Genomic DNA, 16,246 nt, shown 5'->3' on the forward strand with positions numbered 1-16,246 from the left:
AAGATGGACTTTTCTGTATGGGTTTCTATGTCAGTCTGAGCTGAGAAACGTGTTGAGAAATCACCGGCCTACATATCCCATATGTTTAGCTATTGACTATCCTTCATGCTCAGGCTGAAATGTAGCAAATCTCTGACAGAAATAGTTAAAGGTATGAAAGTTATGTGCAATGATAAGTTATTATTGTTTTGTTTATATGGTGTTTATTAAAAGATTATACTTGAACTAGTTATTAATTTCATACTCACCCCTCTTTTTACAGAAGTAATATGAAAGTAACCTGACAAAAGTGATATTTTGGCATCATAGTGAATAGCAACAGTGTTTGTTTACAGCAGTGACAGAGTTGCTCCATTGGGGCGGGGTGTGGCAGGTCATTCTACCAATCATCATCGCTCTTTCGCCGTGCAACCACTAGAGAGGCGGGACTTGTGGCTCTATTAGCCAATCAGCGTCTACCTTCCTCAGCGCTTGGAGAAGTTAGCAGTCGACAGCCAGTCTGGTCCGTAGCCACGATGGATGCAATACCATGCCTTCTGCTCGTCCTCCTGTTCTGGACAAGGATACAATATAATACCGGTAAGTGCTCCTAAATGGACAACATGGACTTGTGTCGTGTGTTTCTCACGTGTTTCTTGAAAGTTACACTCTCGTGTCTGGCTAGTTTCGCTAGAAAAGCTCTTTGTTCAAGAAGCCTGAAGAAGCAGTGTCTCTAACTAAGATGGCGCAGGGTCGGTGGCCAGCGTTCTGCTGCCTGTCTGAGGAATGTTTATTGTCTGGGAAAAAAAGAGCAGGGAGCTAAAAGTCACATCGGGCTTAAAAGAGCCGACGGCTGTAGCTCAGGATCAAAGCTGGCCTCTCTTCGGCTAGGTTTTGGTCACAGGTTTTTGATTCTGCTTTCCCAACAAAGAGCACCGGAGTCTGTCCGGAGGAACAGTCCTTAGTTTCGCAAATACGAAGTTGGCAGCATCGCTCTGTAACTTCGATGTTTGCTTTTTGTCAAGCACTGGTTGTTCATTTACCTTGAAGTGGGAGCTTGTCCCATGGCAGGTTTTTAGGAGCATGTCGCGTTAGTTGAACTGTGTAAGTTGATTTTAGCTCAGGGCTGGATGGCTGTCGTGTTCCAGGTGACCGTTATCTCTCTGTGTTGGCACCTCAGTGACTGTTTTCTCACCGCAGACGTCATGACAGGAACGTTCCTGCTCTCAGTTGTTTTGAGTGGACGTTTGGACTCTTGAAGTGACTAAATTGGTGACTTTTTTCTCGGGATGACATTTGTTGTGTAGTCTTGTAAATGTATATTCTATCCTGTCTACACTCTAATTAGTTAGTAAATGAGCCGCTCGGAGTGTTAACTGGTGGTTTAACTTTCTATTTAACGCCAATAGCTGTGTGACAGATATTCCTCAGCACCATCACGTTCGCCTGTTAGCTTTTAGCTACCGCAGATAGCAGTGTTGAACTAGTTATAGCACAGAGTTCAGACATTTTTTCGTTTCTTGTTTCGCTGTACCTTTACGACGGTTTAGTGTCTGGAAAATGACAGTTTTTCTTGTGATGGCGTTTTCAGACATACGGCTTAGAAGGATTTTGCCCCGTAGACACCGTGGTTTAACAGCTTGCTGTCAGAAGATGTGAAACAATTTCTTCCGTACTTGTCATTCTCCCAGTTTAACAGTGCACAGCGCACCGGGTACGCCAAACTCCATTCAAAATGTACCAGTTTAAAGCTGCGTTGTATTGTCGGAGTCTTTAACCATTTGTTGACGAGTTGTCAAGTCTCCTGGTGCATTTGGTTTACACATTTGTAAACGGCGCAGCATTTCACTAAAACTCGACTTTGAAAATAGCTTTGCAATGATTGTTATAGTGCAGACTGCAGTAGAGATGTTTAAGAAACATCCTTGGCGTTTTTTATTTATGTCGTGTGGAGAAGAGTCTCCTAAAGACCCTCCGATTAATCTTGAGTAATATTTAATGGTTGGTGGTTACTGATCAGCAGTATTGAACTACACCGCAAAAAATGTGAACTGGATTCGCATATATAGCTCCTCATGAGAGAATGCCATTGATCACCACCACTGCTACAACTGATGCTTGCTCTCGCTCCGCTGAGATTTTTATTTCCCCTTTGCAACGGAACGTTTTCCCTTTGTTTCAGTGGTCAGCTTATTGCAAAAGGAGCAGGCTTTTCTCATAGATACAAACAGCCGATAGTGTGTTTTTTTTCCTATTGACTGCAGACTCACGCGTTTCCTTTGTGTGACATTCCTTTGTGTGGAGAAAGGGAGCGAGAGCCTCATCATGAGTGGAGGAGCATGCTTTTTAAACAGCATACATTAAGATCCCATCAGAACCCAGTCATGCCAAAAGCACCGTCGTGTCCTCATATACCCCATCGCTGCCTCGGATGCAGACTGGTTATTAAATTGATATGTTGGCTGAGGGACACACAAGAAGGGTGGGAATTCAGCTTTCTTTGTCCAGCAATAGGATTGTCATGGCGTGGGTCCGCGGCATGAGCTGCATCATTTACATCAGAATAGAATCCAATATTTTAGGTGCAGATAATCTGACCCAGCAGATTAGAAAAAAGAAAAAGTGCAACAGCACACATAGCAGCTTTTATGTGAGTCACACCAACATCAAGGTTGTATATTTGATTTTACATACATATAGACTATCACAAAAGCATAGATATAATTTAACCAGGGAAGACCTTCACTGACACCTTCACATGTCACGCTGATGTTCAGTATTCAGGACCACACCCCTGCAGCTCACACACACTTGCTTTAGCAGCACTCACAAATAGCAGCGTACAACACACAAAGGCATCCGCACACATCCGAGTGCTGGCTGTGGGCTAAATTAGGTAGTGTCACTATTACTCTCCTCATCCTACCAGTCTCAGTCATCCTCCTGCCTAATAGGCTCTCTTCTCATGCTCTGTCACTCGTTTCTCCCTCTTACCCCCTCAGACCTCCCACCCCCCAGTTTCATTTGTCTGCTCTGAGTCTTGTGCTTCTCCCCCTGCCCCCTTTAGGCATAGTAAGTAAACGGACCACATTAAGCTGGAGTGGCTGGTATAAAGGATGAGTGTTGTGTCAGCACTCAGAGTCAAATGCGAGCCACTGTTAAGGGAGACTCCAAATCAATCGTGGCTGTCCCTGACTACAGATGATGTGGGGAATCATTTCAGGATGTTCTCTCATCTTGTCTTGCTCCAGGGTTGCTACTGGTCATGGAATTCCTGAAATAACTTGGAAGTTAGAGAGGTGTAGCATGCAGTGTGTCCGATTCTTACACTGTGTATTTGGGAAGTTGCAATGTTTGGCAGTTGGAATGCAGGAAATTGACAGGAAGTGACACAAGGCATTAACTAAAACTGTGACAAACTGCATCATTAGAATACTTTTTAGAATTTCTGTTGAAAATTATGGCTTTATTTGCTTGGTGTCTCACTTGTGTCCACAGATTGTTCACTCTTTCAGCTCTGAGCATTTTCTTATTGAGACTTTTTGCATGTGCACTGAGGGTGGGTGACATGACCTGGTGATAGAAATGAATGGCTGAGATGTTGAGGAGTTAAGACACACCTGTTAAAAAGAACTGCACTCAGAAATCGAGAGATTATTAGTCTACACACTGGTGTTTTGAAGCATTCTTAATTATCAAAGTTTTCTACTACCAATTGAAACTGGTTAGGGTTGGTTTAAAAGTGTCCTGTGTGCTAAAAATGTCACAGTATAGCCCAAGTGAGGTTAAAGCCAGAGTGGTCACTTCTTTAGAATAACAAATGAGGAAGGACTATTTTTCAGTAAGGCAATAGTCATGGGCTCTTTCATCAAGGCCATTGTGAGAGCGCTGTTTCTTCTTTTCTGTACGGTTCAACAGATATGTTTTTTTTTTATCTCAGTGTTACTGATACTCTAGAAATTCCACTGAGACACTGAGAGTTAATGTTTTGCACTTACTTTTGAGCTGATATTTTACGCTACTTTCATCTGTTCTTACCCCCCATCCCAGTTACTGGGGGCCATTTTTTGTTTCTGTTGTGTTTCTACAAAATGCTTGTGTGGTGTTGTTTTTCTGGGTGCTGTGTGCTGCTGCTGTCAGTACTAGCAGCAGAGGAATGTCAGGCATGAGGGTGACCCTGGACGCCCGTTGTCCTGGCCCAAGGAACCACGACTAATTTGAGAGGTTGTAGCCATGCCAGTGCCCATCGGATTCAAAGGCACCAATGCGTTAATTAATGGCCCCCCACTCTGCTCTCCTTCGTGGGGAGGCCAGGGAATCACAAGCTGTACTGCTGATTCTACGTTTGTCAGAGGCAAATGGTATGCTTGCATGTGTCAGATGGAAATAAGAGTTAATATTTAATCTCTGTAGACTGGTTTCTCATGATCACCTTTTGTTATTTTCATTTACAATCATTAAAGATACCTTCAGAAAAAGAAAAGCTGAGGGAACAGTATTTTCTTGTAGTATTTGTCTGCATGAGGTAAGCAGTTCTTTCCACAAACATACTGGTGTACACTGCGCTTACCATATGTACTGAGGTAATATCAACAGTAATATTTTATACAAGTTACCGTTTATAAACAGATGATAAGCCACAGTAGTAGTGCCACAGTATTCAAGCCTTGATGAGACAAATCTCAATGAAACATTAAGTTTTTCAGCATCGGCCATGGAAAATGGAATCTAGACAATGTTTTGTGAGTGGAAATATGCAGTCTTTGTAATATTGATATCTTTATCAAAGGAGAGATTAGGATCAGATAGGACACCAAGATTTTGTGAGATAGTGGAACCAGCAATGTTCAGAGTGAGATCACAGAATTTGTTTCTAATCTACTTTAGACCAAGATTTGGCATTTCAGTTTTCTCAGCATTTAAAAGAAGGGAATTAGATGACGTCATTGTTGATTTATGATATGCATTTTTCCAGTTTCACCAAATGTTGACAGGTATCAGGCTAAATAGAGATGGAAAACTGAGTATCATCTGCACAGAAATGGAAACTAAGTGGAAACTAATGATTAATGTACCAAGGGGCAACATGTAAATAGAAAAAAAGAAGAGGAGTGAGCACAGATCCCTGTGGTACACCACAACTGACCCTCTTATGGTCTGATGAACAGTTGTTTTGTAGAACAAAGATTTGTCAGAGGGCAGTGTCAGCGACACCAATATAACTTTTTGGGTGATGTAATAGAATGTGATACATCAAGCTGCACTGAGATGTAGTAGCACTAATATTGAACCTGAGCCAGAGTCTGAAGCAAGATGTAAATCATTTACCACTTTTGTCAAAGTGGTTTCTATGCGGTGCAATTTTCTGGCTGCAGTGGCTCGCATTTGTCATTAACCTAAATATTAAGATCCCACATAATTAAAAAACCATCCATTCATGTCAGTATGTCACAAAGAAGGGTACAAAGCTGATAAGAATTGTAAATAATGCCCTAGTGGTTGATGTAAAATTTCTATATAAAAAGACTTCAGATGATAGTACATGAGAAATACCTCAAAGGACAAGCCTTTGGAGTATTCCTTTCTTTGTGTCAAAAAAAGGACCTGCATCACAAATATGTACCTTCCACCCAAACCTCCTCCACCAAGCCAGAGCACACCATGTTGCTCTGCCGTTTACTCCTTCCAAAGACATCTAGCTTTCACTGAATGTCATCATGTAGTTATATATGGTGTGTCTGTGCAGTGATTTCAGTAAAGTGGATGTATTTTGAAAAGCACTCTCTAATGAGGAGACCACTTTGAAAGCAGAAAGGAAGCCAGTGTCTGTATTTCTGTAAAGGTAATGATTTCTGCTCTTCTGTAGCACTGTTGCACTTGTTGACTTTGGATCATTATTTCAGCATTTAATACAGGCCAACAACAATATTTTTGACCCATGAGGTGCTTTGCCCACCACGGCACTAGCAAGTTTTCTGGTTATTGGATGCTTTCTGCAATAACAGCTTTTCTGAGGTGCCAGATGAAGTCATGTGTCAAATGTTCTTGTTAGTTTTTATCATATTTAGTCACCCTCATTAGTTGACTAAAAGCCATGGCATTTTAGTCTTATCTTAGTCCAAAAAAAAAATAAAATAAAACTATTGTAGTCTAGTTTTAGTCAATGAAAACTGACATTTTAGTCTTTGTCTTCTCATTGTTGTCTGATGAAAAACACAGGTTTAATCATTCAGAAAGCAGCTTTGCAGAAAGTGTCTGGTCAGTTGGTCTGATGGTATCAATTTAAGGAATACATCCAGATTAATTTTGATGCCAAATAAAATCAGTTCATTTTGATTGGTACTGTGAAGGTCAAGTACACACAGCATTTTATATCAAATACATGCCAAAATACAAACAGATCCTGTCTCACAGAAACTCTGTTGTTCAGGGTTTAGATACAGAAACATCAGTGTTGAAGGAATCATGGTGTTTGTGAAGCCAGGTAAATCTTAATGACGTTTCCCAGGAAAAGCAAATGAGCCAGGTGATATGGTGCATCAACAGTCTTATCTGTCAGAGCTGAGACCTTTTAAAACAAAACAGATGGTCTCATTTCAAGCTTTTTGAACACAACAGAGACAATTCCACAGAAACTGAATCTGTGAACAGTTCAGATTCTACTGAATTCGCATGCAACATTTGAGGGAGGTGCAGCCCAAGAAGGCAAACCTGCGTCCGGTGTTTTAAAGGAAAGGGATGACACTCTCTGAAAGCAATAATTCCAAAGTTTTGTTGAAAAGTTTTAAAACTTAATGTTTCAGCTTTGTGGTCGTTGAGATCTATACCTGTTGTACATGTCTAAAATATCCAATATTTGTTGTACAAGTAATGTCAATACTAATGTGATACTGCTCAAACTTTTGTATCATCAATAGCTGTTGGGATATCTTGGTATTGATAAAGTAGGTAGACAGACTAATCAAGCATCATTAGCATCGCTGTCTTCCTGTTTTGATTTAACAGCTTTAGCTGAAGGCAGTTGCCCTTCATATATCCAGTCATATAGGGTCCTGCAATGCAGAAAACAAGGACTGAATTGTGGAATTTGATAATAAAAATAGAACCAAGTGTAAAACACAGAATATCACGTCAATTGCCAAAATGTTGATGCAGTTAATAGAAATCAGGGTTTTCCCTACCAACATAAGCTTTTTTTTTCACCAAATGAACAGAAACAAACAATGCTGCTGTGTTTTGGTGTCATACACACACATACACACGCACAGTCATTTCGGAAGAGGTCCTTTGAGAGAAAGGCAACGCGCTAGCAAGAGCTCATCATTTCAACGAACTCTCAGAAGTGCAACCACTGCGCGTCAGATACTCTCTTGGGGAAAAAATGAAAAAGTGATGGTCCTTTCTGGTTAAGCACTGTAAACAAGGAGGAGCATTTCCCCCAGCCTCCATCAGACCCCCTTACACTGTGTGTTTGAGCTGCATATGGAGAGTATCCTGCACAAGATCTGTTTGGTAAAAAATAGTACAGTGTAGTGTTACATCGGTTGCATTGGTATTCATTAAATTTTGAAATATTGAATTGTTGAAATTTTTATTCATCTGCCACACTCTTTCTGATGCCAAAATGTGTCTGAGTTATAAAAACACAAAAATGCAGAAACATTTAAAAAGTTAAACACATAATTTGGACTTGGGGGAAATAAAGCAGATTTCATTGGGCCCTTTATGTTTTTACACCTCACATTTCTCCCATAATTGTTTTATTTCATACTGCATTTACTTCATGTTTTGGCATTTCATTGAATGTGAGTCATTTAATGAGTCATTAATTAAAATGTATAACATGGACCGTAGGAAAGTAAAATTGAACAGCAAACACATTATAAAAACAGTCCTCACAGGGGTGATTTGGATGTAGTGTTTGGCGGTGTAGCTGAGCAGCCTGTAATAATCAGGCGTGCTGTGGATGTAGGACGGGGGGCCAGGCACTGGAGCAGCCAACCAGACAGTCAGCCGGTTGAGTCTGAGCGGTGAGTCAGCTGCTTCAAACAGCAATCCCCTCACTGGCCTCCATTAACTTCCACCCCCGCCTCTTCCACTATCCCTGTTTCACTCAGGAGGGTTTCTCTCTGTCTGTGTGTGTGTGTGTGTGCGTGCGTGCGTGCGTGCGTGCGTGCGTGCGTGTGTGTGCGCGCGCGCGTGCGTGCGTGCCTTGGAAGTGACGTAGGCATTTATCTGAGACTGTCCTGCTGTTGGGACTGTCCAGCATAGACAATGCTGTGTAAAAGAAGAAATGCATGATGGGTTGTGAGGACAGTGATGTCCATATTCATTATCAGCATCAACCCAAATTCCCTCTGTGTGCTCAGTGGTTTTGCCAAAATTGAAATATGACCAAACTATATCATTGGAATCAACTTGTGCTTTAGAAACTAAAGAACAAACAAATGAAGACGAAACCGTTAGAGCTCCTTGATCCTCTTTTGCCCTGTCTCAGCAAAAATGGATTGAAAAGGGTAACTACACGTTTGTTTGTCAGTGTAATCCACCCGATGACTGAGAAACAAACCGAAGACAGGAAAAGGAAGCTGCTGGGCAAGACTAAACAAAGAACAACCGGTCTGAGGGTGTGTAAAAAAAAAAAAAAAAATGACTAATTTGCCTTTAAAATGAAATGAGTTATTGAGCTAAGCATAACGGAACACAGATCACTGCCTTGAACATGAATTCTATTGTTGTACCTGCAGACACTTCCCATGTCAAAATATATATTAATAGAATGTTTTCAGATATGTGTGCTTTGTTACAGTGTTTTCACAAATATCAATTTTTTTGGCAGTTGGTATCCTTGAACTCTATTGTGTGTGTGTGTGTGTTTGTGTACTTGTGTGCGTACGTGGGTGCAGGCGTGCGTGCGCGTGTGTGTGTGTGTGTGTGTGTGTGTGTGTGTGTGTGTGTGTGTGTGTGTGTGTGTGTGTGTGTGTGTGTGTGTGTGTGTGTGTGTGTGTGTGTGTGTGTGTGTGTGTGTGGATTGGAGCAGCTGCTAGGGTGCGGGCAGGGTGTTTAACCTTTAGATCAAGATGCTGCATATGTATAAGACCAGCAGCTTAGACAGATGTACTGTCTTCTCCTCCTCCCATTCCAATTCTCTATGGCCATCCATACCTTCCCCTTTGTTTTGTAGGAACAAAAAGCCATCTCAGCTTGATTTCATTTTATGTGATAGAAACAGACCAGTAGCTGGGTGCATGCATTGTTTTCATATGGACGAGTTGCAGTCAATACAACAGTCAGGAAATACATATGTCCAAATGTTCTGCAAATGCAACACAGTAAAAGCAGCTATGGCCCAGTGTGCTACAGCCGTTTTCTACATTTTCAGCCCGGACTTTGCATCGTTGCTCCTGCCTTTCTGAAACTCAGGTTGATGCACTGAAAGTGTGGCATGTAGCTTTACTTCCCTGTCAAGCTTTCAGGATACCTCTACATTCTCCTAGCTAGGTTCCAGTCACCAAAAATGGCGATTGATATCCAGTTTGCCCAATGTCAAGGACAGCATGTTATCTGTTATAGTGTGCGCCACAGTTTGGTTTACACCATGTCACTGAGCTGTGACTCCAGCTTCAACCTGCAAGGACAAATAATTCAGCAGGGCAGATGGCAACCTTTCTGGTCTGCCCTGTGCTTGTATGAAGGGAGGTTCATCTGGGTCTGAGGCAGTGGGCCCCTTCACCCAACGCACACATACAGAGAGCACATCTGGTATGGACAAAGGGCCAGCCATAATGGAACGAGATGGGTGGATGGGGGCTAGGGTGGATGGGGCGGATGGGGCCATGACCTATGGAAATGACTGTGGGAGCTGAAAGGTCCCACTGAATAAGGGGGAGTCAGCACACATCTCTCTCTCTCTCTCTCTCTCTCTCTCTCTCTCTCTCTCTCTCTCTCTCTCTCTCTCTCTCTCTCTCTCTCTCTCTCTCTCTCTCACACACACACACTTGTACTTTTAGCCTATGTGGACACTCATTGACATAAAGCATTCCCTGGCCCCCTACCCTTACCATAACCACCACAACTAAAAGACTAATCCCAACCTAAACTGAATTCTTACCTAACCCTTAAAACCAAGTCTTAACCTTCAAATAGCCGTTAGAGGGCTGGCCAAAATGTCCTAACTGGCCTCACTCAAGTACACATACACACACACACACACACACACACACACACACACACACACACACAAAGATCTAAGGAATGGAGTGGGGGAAGGGCAACATGTGGATGGTAACGTGTACCCCTGTGTGTGTGTGTGTGTGTGTGTGTGTGTGTGTGTGTGTGTGTGTGTGTGTGTGTGTGTGTGTGTGTGTGTGTGTGTGTGTGTGTGTGTGTGTGTGTGTGTGTGTGTGTGTGTGTGTGTGTGTGTGTGTGTGTGTGTTTGCTTTCCTTTTGGCCTTTAGCAGTAACTAAATTGCGTTAAACATAGATGTGTGATATTTATGCAGAACCTGTGTAAGCTATTGCTCAGAAGGATGGATCACTGTTGTTTACTGTTGGGAAACTAATTAGTTGTAATAGCAAGATAATATTTTTAAAGTGTGCATTTGTACAAATACACTTATTAAAATAAAAATTATATGTACTCAGTTTGATTTAATTATCAATGGTTGGATACCGCTATAGCCTCTCTTTTACAATGGCTGTGTGCAGAATGACAATAGTGCTGCACCAGAAAGTTGTCTCGTTCATGAGGCATTCAGTTACAAATAGCATTGCAACAGGGTTTATCATTGATATTTAGCAGTGCACTCCATTGTCCATTTAAATATGAAAGTACCACGTCGAATTCCTTGCAGCCTGTATAGTATAGCTTTGTGCTCGTCTTACTGACTAACCTCAGAATTAATGAGACAGATGCAGTCAAATGCACGGTCAGTTCCTGTGATTCTGGGAAGTAGTACTACTGTTTCAAAGAAACAGGAGATCCTGTGGCAGTTTACATGATGTAGAGGTAATCTTTTCACCTTTGTTGCAGATTTTCTGGCGTGATCTCATCACAGGAAGATTGGAATGGTAGAAACAAACCTGTGAGCCTATCAGTCATTATTAAATCAGGCTTCCACTGTTACAATTTAAATTTCAATCAACAATAAAACCAATAGTAATAACAACATGATTTTTTAAGCCTAATGCCATTCAAGAGAGCAATGTATTTGCAGAGACTATGGTTGCCATGGTGATAAAAGTAGTTAATTCAGAGCATGACTGGGGTGAGGAGAGAGGTGTAATGTGTTCATATGATTGCACATTCACCAAGGTGTTGCTTGTGAAGCAGATAATAGCATGCCTGAGGTGGATTAGATTGTTGTTGGTAGGGGGCAGAGAATTAAAGAAAGATGAGGCACTGCACCCTTCCCCTCATTTTTCTTTAAGACATCATTATGTTTTTGTCATTAGGATCCTCATCCACCGCACTCACTATCTTTCATTGTGTTTGTTTCTGTAATCGTGGATTAGAAAAACCTGATGAGATAGATTAGATAGCTAGATTACGTTTGGGGAAAGTCTAAGATGACATGTACATTAGGGGGTAGGATGTTTTACAAACTATCATTATCTGTGGAGTTTGGCTCTTATAATGGCAGATGGCTGGGCTGCCTCCACCAGACATGCAAGGATGCACATCACCGTTTTGCATGGAAGTTAAGGTAATGTGTTTGGGATGAATAGACCTAATAGAGCTTAACAGCTAACAAAACTAAACATGCAGTTGAGAGATGAAACGGTACAATATTAAACCGTGAACTGTAGTTTAGTGTGACAACACAACAAGTTTACTGTGAATGAACTTGTACAGTTTGGAGTTCAAAGTACTTTGAATTTCGATTGAACATCAGTGTTAATATTGGACCAAACTTTGCCTCCCTGATTTGTTTTCTTTCTATCTTTTAATATATATTAAGAAAAAACCCCAGCAAGTTTGTGTTATTCATCCCATTTGGCAAAGACTTCCATGACAGCATCTTCATCTACAAGGGAGATGTGTTCCTCAAAAGATTTGTCAAGTTCAGAGGCGTCCCAGTCAGGCGAAGTGAGGCTGTGATGTGAGCCTGGTGACAGTTCAGTTGGGACTGTTGTTTTATTCAGGACAGCCGTTTGAAATGTCTAACAGCAGCTCTCTTACAGATCCCAGGGAAAGCACAGCACCGAGCATGTCGATTTTCATTCCGCATGCCTAAAGTCAAGCTTGGCTCTGTTTGTGGAGCCTGGACTTTTGTTCCAAACACAGAGAAACATTCTCCCCGGAGGGAGTTAAGGTGTCATAGTACTCGAAAATGTAGAGTATTTGTTTCATTGAAATGACATCACCCTCAACCAGACAGGTTTGAGAGTGGTTAAAGTGTGAAGTGGACCCCTACTGAAATCCCACTTTTAGTCTTTCACTCCGTGGCTTGGAGTATAAAGCATACATTAATCCTGAAAGAGAAGATCTGTTTTTTTAGTTTGACTGTTACCATGTAGGCGAAATGGTTGAAGCAAGAATGCATGAGATCACATGAGGAAAAGATGTTGCCTTCTTTGTCAGACACATGAATAACAAAGACTTAAGGGCAGTCGACATCAAGAATGGTAACTGTAACAATAATGATGTGAGCATCCGCACTGATGAACGTTACGTTTTTTTTAGACAGTGGTGCCAAGCATGAGCTGGGTGCTCTCTCCGTGTTGGCAGCTGAGGAAAATGGACATTGATGACAGTTTCTCTTTTTCTTTTTCAATTTCTAAAAAAACTGGGTGTTTGAATGAACTGAAAAAATGTTTTTGTCTCTCTCTCTCTCTCTCTCTCTCTCTCTCTCTCTCTCTCTCTCTTTCTCTCTCTCTCTCTCTCTCTCTCTCTCTCTCTCCCCCCCCCCCCCCCGTGTCTCTCTCTCTCTCTCTCCCTCTCTCTCTCTCTCTCTCTTCCTCTCTCCACCTCCACATCAGCAGATGTTGACGGACAGACATGATCTCTGTTGAAGTCTTCATTGAAGACTTTGTGGTTGTGTGTGCTGAGGGTTCGGCCCCTCTGGGCACTGTGTTTGTGCCAGTTTATTATTATTACTTGTCTGCTGCAACGACTCAAATTGCCGTGAGCTGGAAACATGAACCTCGGTCCAATAAATGGAAATGATGTGCAAGCGCTTCCCAAGAAATATGAGAGCAATCGGCCAGATGATTGAGCTGAAATTATGGCCCAAAAACTCATTTTTGCAAAGGCCATGTCCCTCACATCAAATGTCCAATTGACCAATTGAAATTTGACATACAAGTGCAGCACAGTGTGCTGTAGAAAATGGCCTCTTGGACCATGGAAGTCTGCCGTGATGGATTTTTTTTTCGAGCACAAACTGGAAACTAGTAATGTGTGTATTGTGAAAAGAGTACACAACATTGTGACATACACATTTCTTTCATAAATGAGCAACATTGGTCAAAAACATCAACTCAAAAACTTTGCAGGGATCGGGGCGTAGCAGGCGATTTAGACATGGGCTCATTTACGATTTGTCCAGTTATCAGAAATCTGGGTACATATCTTCATAGAGAATTTCCCCAGTTTTGGTGTGCATGGTCTGTAGGCAAGTGTTAACCAAAATCTGAAGGGCCGTATTGATTGGTACAAGTGAGTGTGTCATATATTTGGTCAGTACTCAAGATGCCTTTTAGCAATCCTGATTAAAGTCACTGGAGAGATCCTCCGCTACCTCTTGATCATACACACCAAAATTCATTCAAATTTGATGAAGAGGGGACAAATGGCAGAACTTTGAGTGTGCAGTAACTTTGTGATGGTGGAACAAATGTGTGATTGGTCTTACTCCTAGTTTAAACAGAATTAAAGTAGCTGAAGTGACTTAGCTGACTGTTGTGGTTTGACACCACATGGCGAGACTCCCACACCTTCCAGCATTCGGCCTGCTGAGAATCCACTTCAGACATGCACATACTGTATGCTTGGCAGCAGAAAGGCTCGCAGAGTACAGTCCCAGCTTCTACTGCGAGTGGAGCCCACTCACTCACTACAGTGTGCAGACTCCATTCTGTTTCATTGATGGCACATTTCTTAAGATTTGTCACCACAAACAAGTTTCCTCCACACAGAAGGAAAAGTCGACCACGTTAGTTGTAAATAGCTTAATCATGGAGAGAGAGCAAATGGTATAGTAATAGTAACAGTGTGAAATCTGTTTTTTCACAATGATTCTTTGTTTTTAATATGTTTACCAGACCCGGAGATGGATGCCAACTGGGCACAGCCCAGAGAGAGAGAGAGAGTTTTACTTTTATTTCTCCTTTAAAAGACAGGGCCGTCCAGTTTGGTATTTGTTCCTAAACACTGAAATTTTATTTTTGTGGTGTTTTTTGCCCACAGTCTCATAATTTGTCATGGCTGGACCACGTAGATGGTGCCAAGCTACCTCACTGAACTGCTGCCTGAAGCACATTGGTGAATTGTGCCCACTGGAGTCTCCAATGTTGCCATTTTGGCTACTTTCAATACAAAGATTAGCTTTCTGTAGATCTGATTCAAATTAACTTAAGCGCTAAAAATAAAAAGGTGAGTAATTGCTTTGTGACTGCAGCCATGATCATTGACCCTCTGTTTTCCTGTGCAGAGCTTCATCCTCCTCTCTTTGTGCTGCATAGAGCATCAGAGCTGAATGGTAGATAAATCAATTACTGCCTTGGACATTTCAAGGCTGTGAGTGTGTGTTTGCCCAGGTATGTGTAACTTTATCATTTTTGCGTAGGGGTTGTGGAATTTAATTGCTACTGATTTGTGCAGTATAAAGCCATTGTCTTTTGTGTTTCTCTCTCCCTCCTGCCCTGTGCTGTGAGTCGATGTATTAGATGAAACTTTATCCTCTCTTTTCATTTGAGCATCTCCCGGGGCCATGAGGCTTCCTCCATGCTAGGCTGTAGCCGCATAAAGCCTGGCCACAGCAATCTGTCTTTTTTTCATTCACTTTTTCTCTTCCCTCGTCCTTCTCACAACAATGTTAGGATAATGGCTTATTTAGCCCTAATCAGATTGTCCAGAATGGCATCAGGTTCATTTAGAGGAATTATAGATGTTCAGTGATGGCAGACTACATGCTTCCCAGCAGCGCTTCAGACTGCGGCCATGAGGTTACATTTTTAAGACCATTTTTGGAGACGGCATAACTGAAATTTTATAACTAATTATCATATCATGTGAAACATGGAGCAGTGTTTCCGCTGGTAATGTCATAGCAGGCTGCCACAGCAGTTTAGAAAGTAATCACAGAATCTCAGTACGTATGCAGGAGTTGTTGCTATACAGCATTTTGGTTACTTTACCTTTGAGACCTGATCTGTCCCAAGGAGAGGAAGAGGGAGTGCCTGAACGCGGGCGAGACGGGTGACCAATGGTTTCTGAAAATGCAGCGTACTGAGGATACAGCCATTCCATACACAAGATGTGTGGAAGCTCTACTCCGCAGATCTAGTTCAGAATCAAGACATATCATCAAATCACACACACATTTATCAGTAACACAGTTACAATGGAAAAAACAAATGTGTCACACTACACATTCATTTAAGTGGAGTTCATTTTGTGCTGGTGCTCCTAAAATTGTCACCACCAGCCATAGACACGATTACTCCCCCTCCACACACACACACACACACACACACACACACACACACACAGAAGAGAGAGAGAGAAAAGTTTTCAGGAATAAATAAGGGACAAATACAGGAAATTTCATGGTAACAATGACAAATGTATGCATATTGGAAGCACATGCAAATCACAAAGTTAAGTGAGTTAATGTAGATTTATGTCTAAGTATTTGCACGTGCAGAACAGAAGCAGAAACACAAATTTTAGCTGGGACGTTTTGCCAGCTTTTGTGTTCTTGTCAGCTTCCCACAGTTAGTCAAGCTCGTACAGTGTTGCTCCACTGTGAGGGAGCATTATGGTCTCCCGGTTACTTAAAGTGATCAGCATCAGGAGGGATGCGCAGGCTTGTTAATTTGTAATAAGAACAGTACCTCTACAGAGTGATGGAACCACCAGGAATGCAAAAAGCAGTGCCTTGACAAAGGTCAGATGTGTTCAAAGTATTTGAGTGATTAAAATATTGGAACCCAGAGGTGGGCTGTATGGAGGTCAGTCACCATACCTCTGCTGTGCAGTGGTGAAAATCGACAGACATCACTGGGGCAGCTGCACCCCTTTTCATGGCTTATTTCTAGTACA

The 16,246-nt window shown here is 41.9% G+C and overlaps 1 protein-coding gene across 2 annotated transcripts in view; it reads left to right on the plus strand.

The window, feature by feature from the left end:
• Window positions 1-502: 502 nt before the first annotated feature.
• tgfbr1b (transforming growth factor, beta receptor 1 b) overlaps window positions 503-16,246 on the plus strand; it is a 57,486-nt gene continuing 41,742 nt past the window's right edge. For both annotated transcript variants that reach the window (XM_070985591.1, XM_070985590.1), the window contains exon 1: window positions 503-579. In XM_070985591.1, the coding sequence (XP_070841692.1) occupies window positions 516-579 (64 nt within the window). In that variant the 5' untranslated portion in view covers window positions 503-515. The remainder of the gene's footprint in view (window positions 580-16,246) is intronic.

This window comes from Chaetodon trifascialis, chromosome 18 (genome assembly GCF_039877785.1).
Source record: "Chaetodon trifascialis isolate fChaTrf1 chromosome 18, fChaTrf1.hap1, whole genome shotgun sequence".
In the NCBI taxonomy this organism is placed as follows: Eukaryota; Metazoa; Chordata; class Actinopteri; order Chaetodontiformes; family Chaetodontidae; genus Chaetodon; species Chaetodon trifascialis.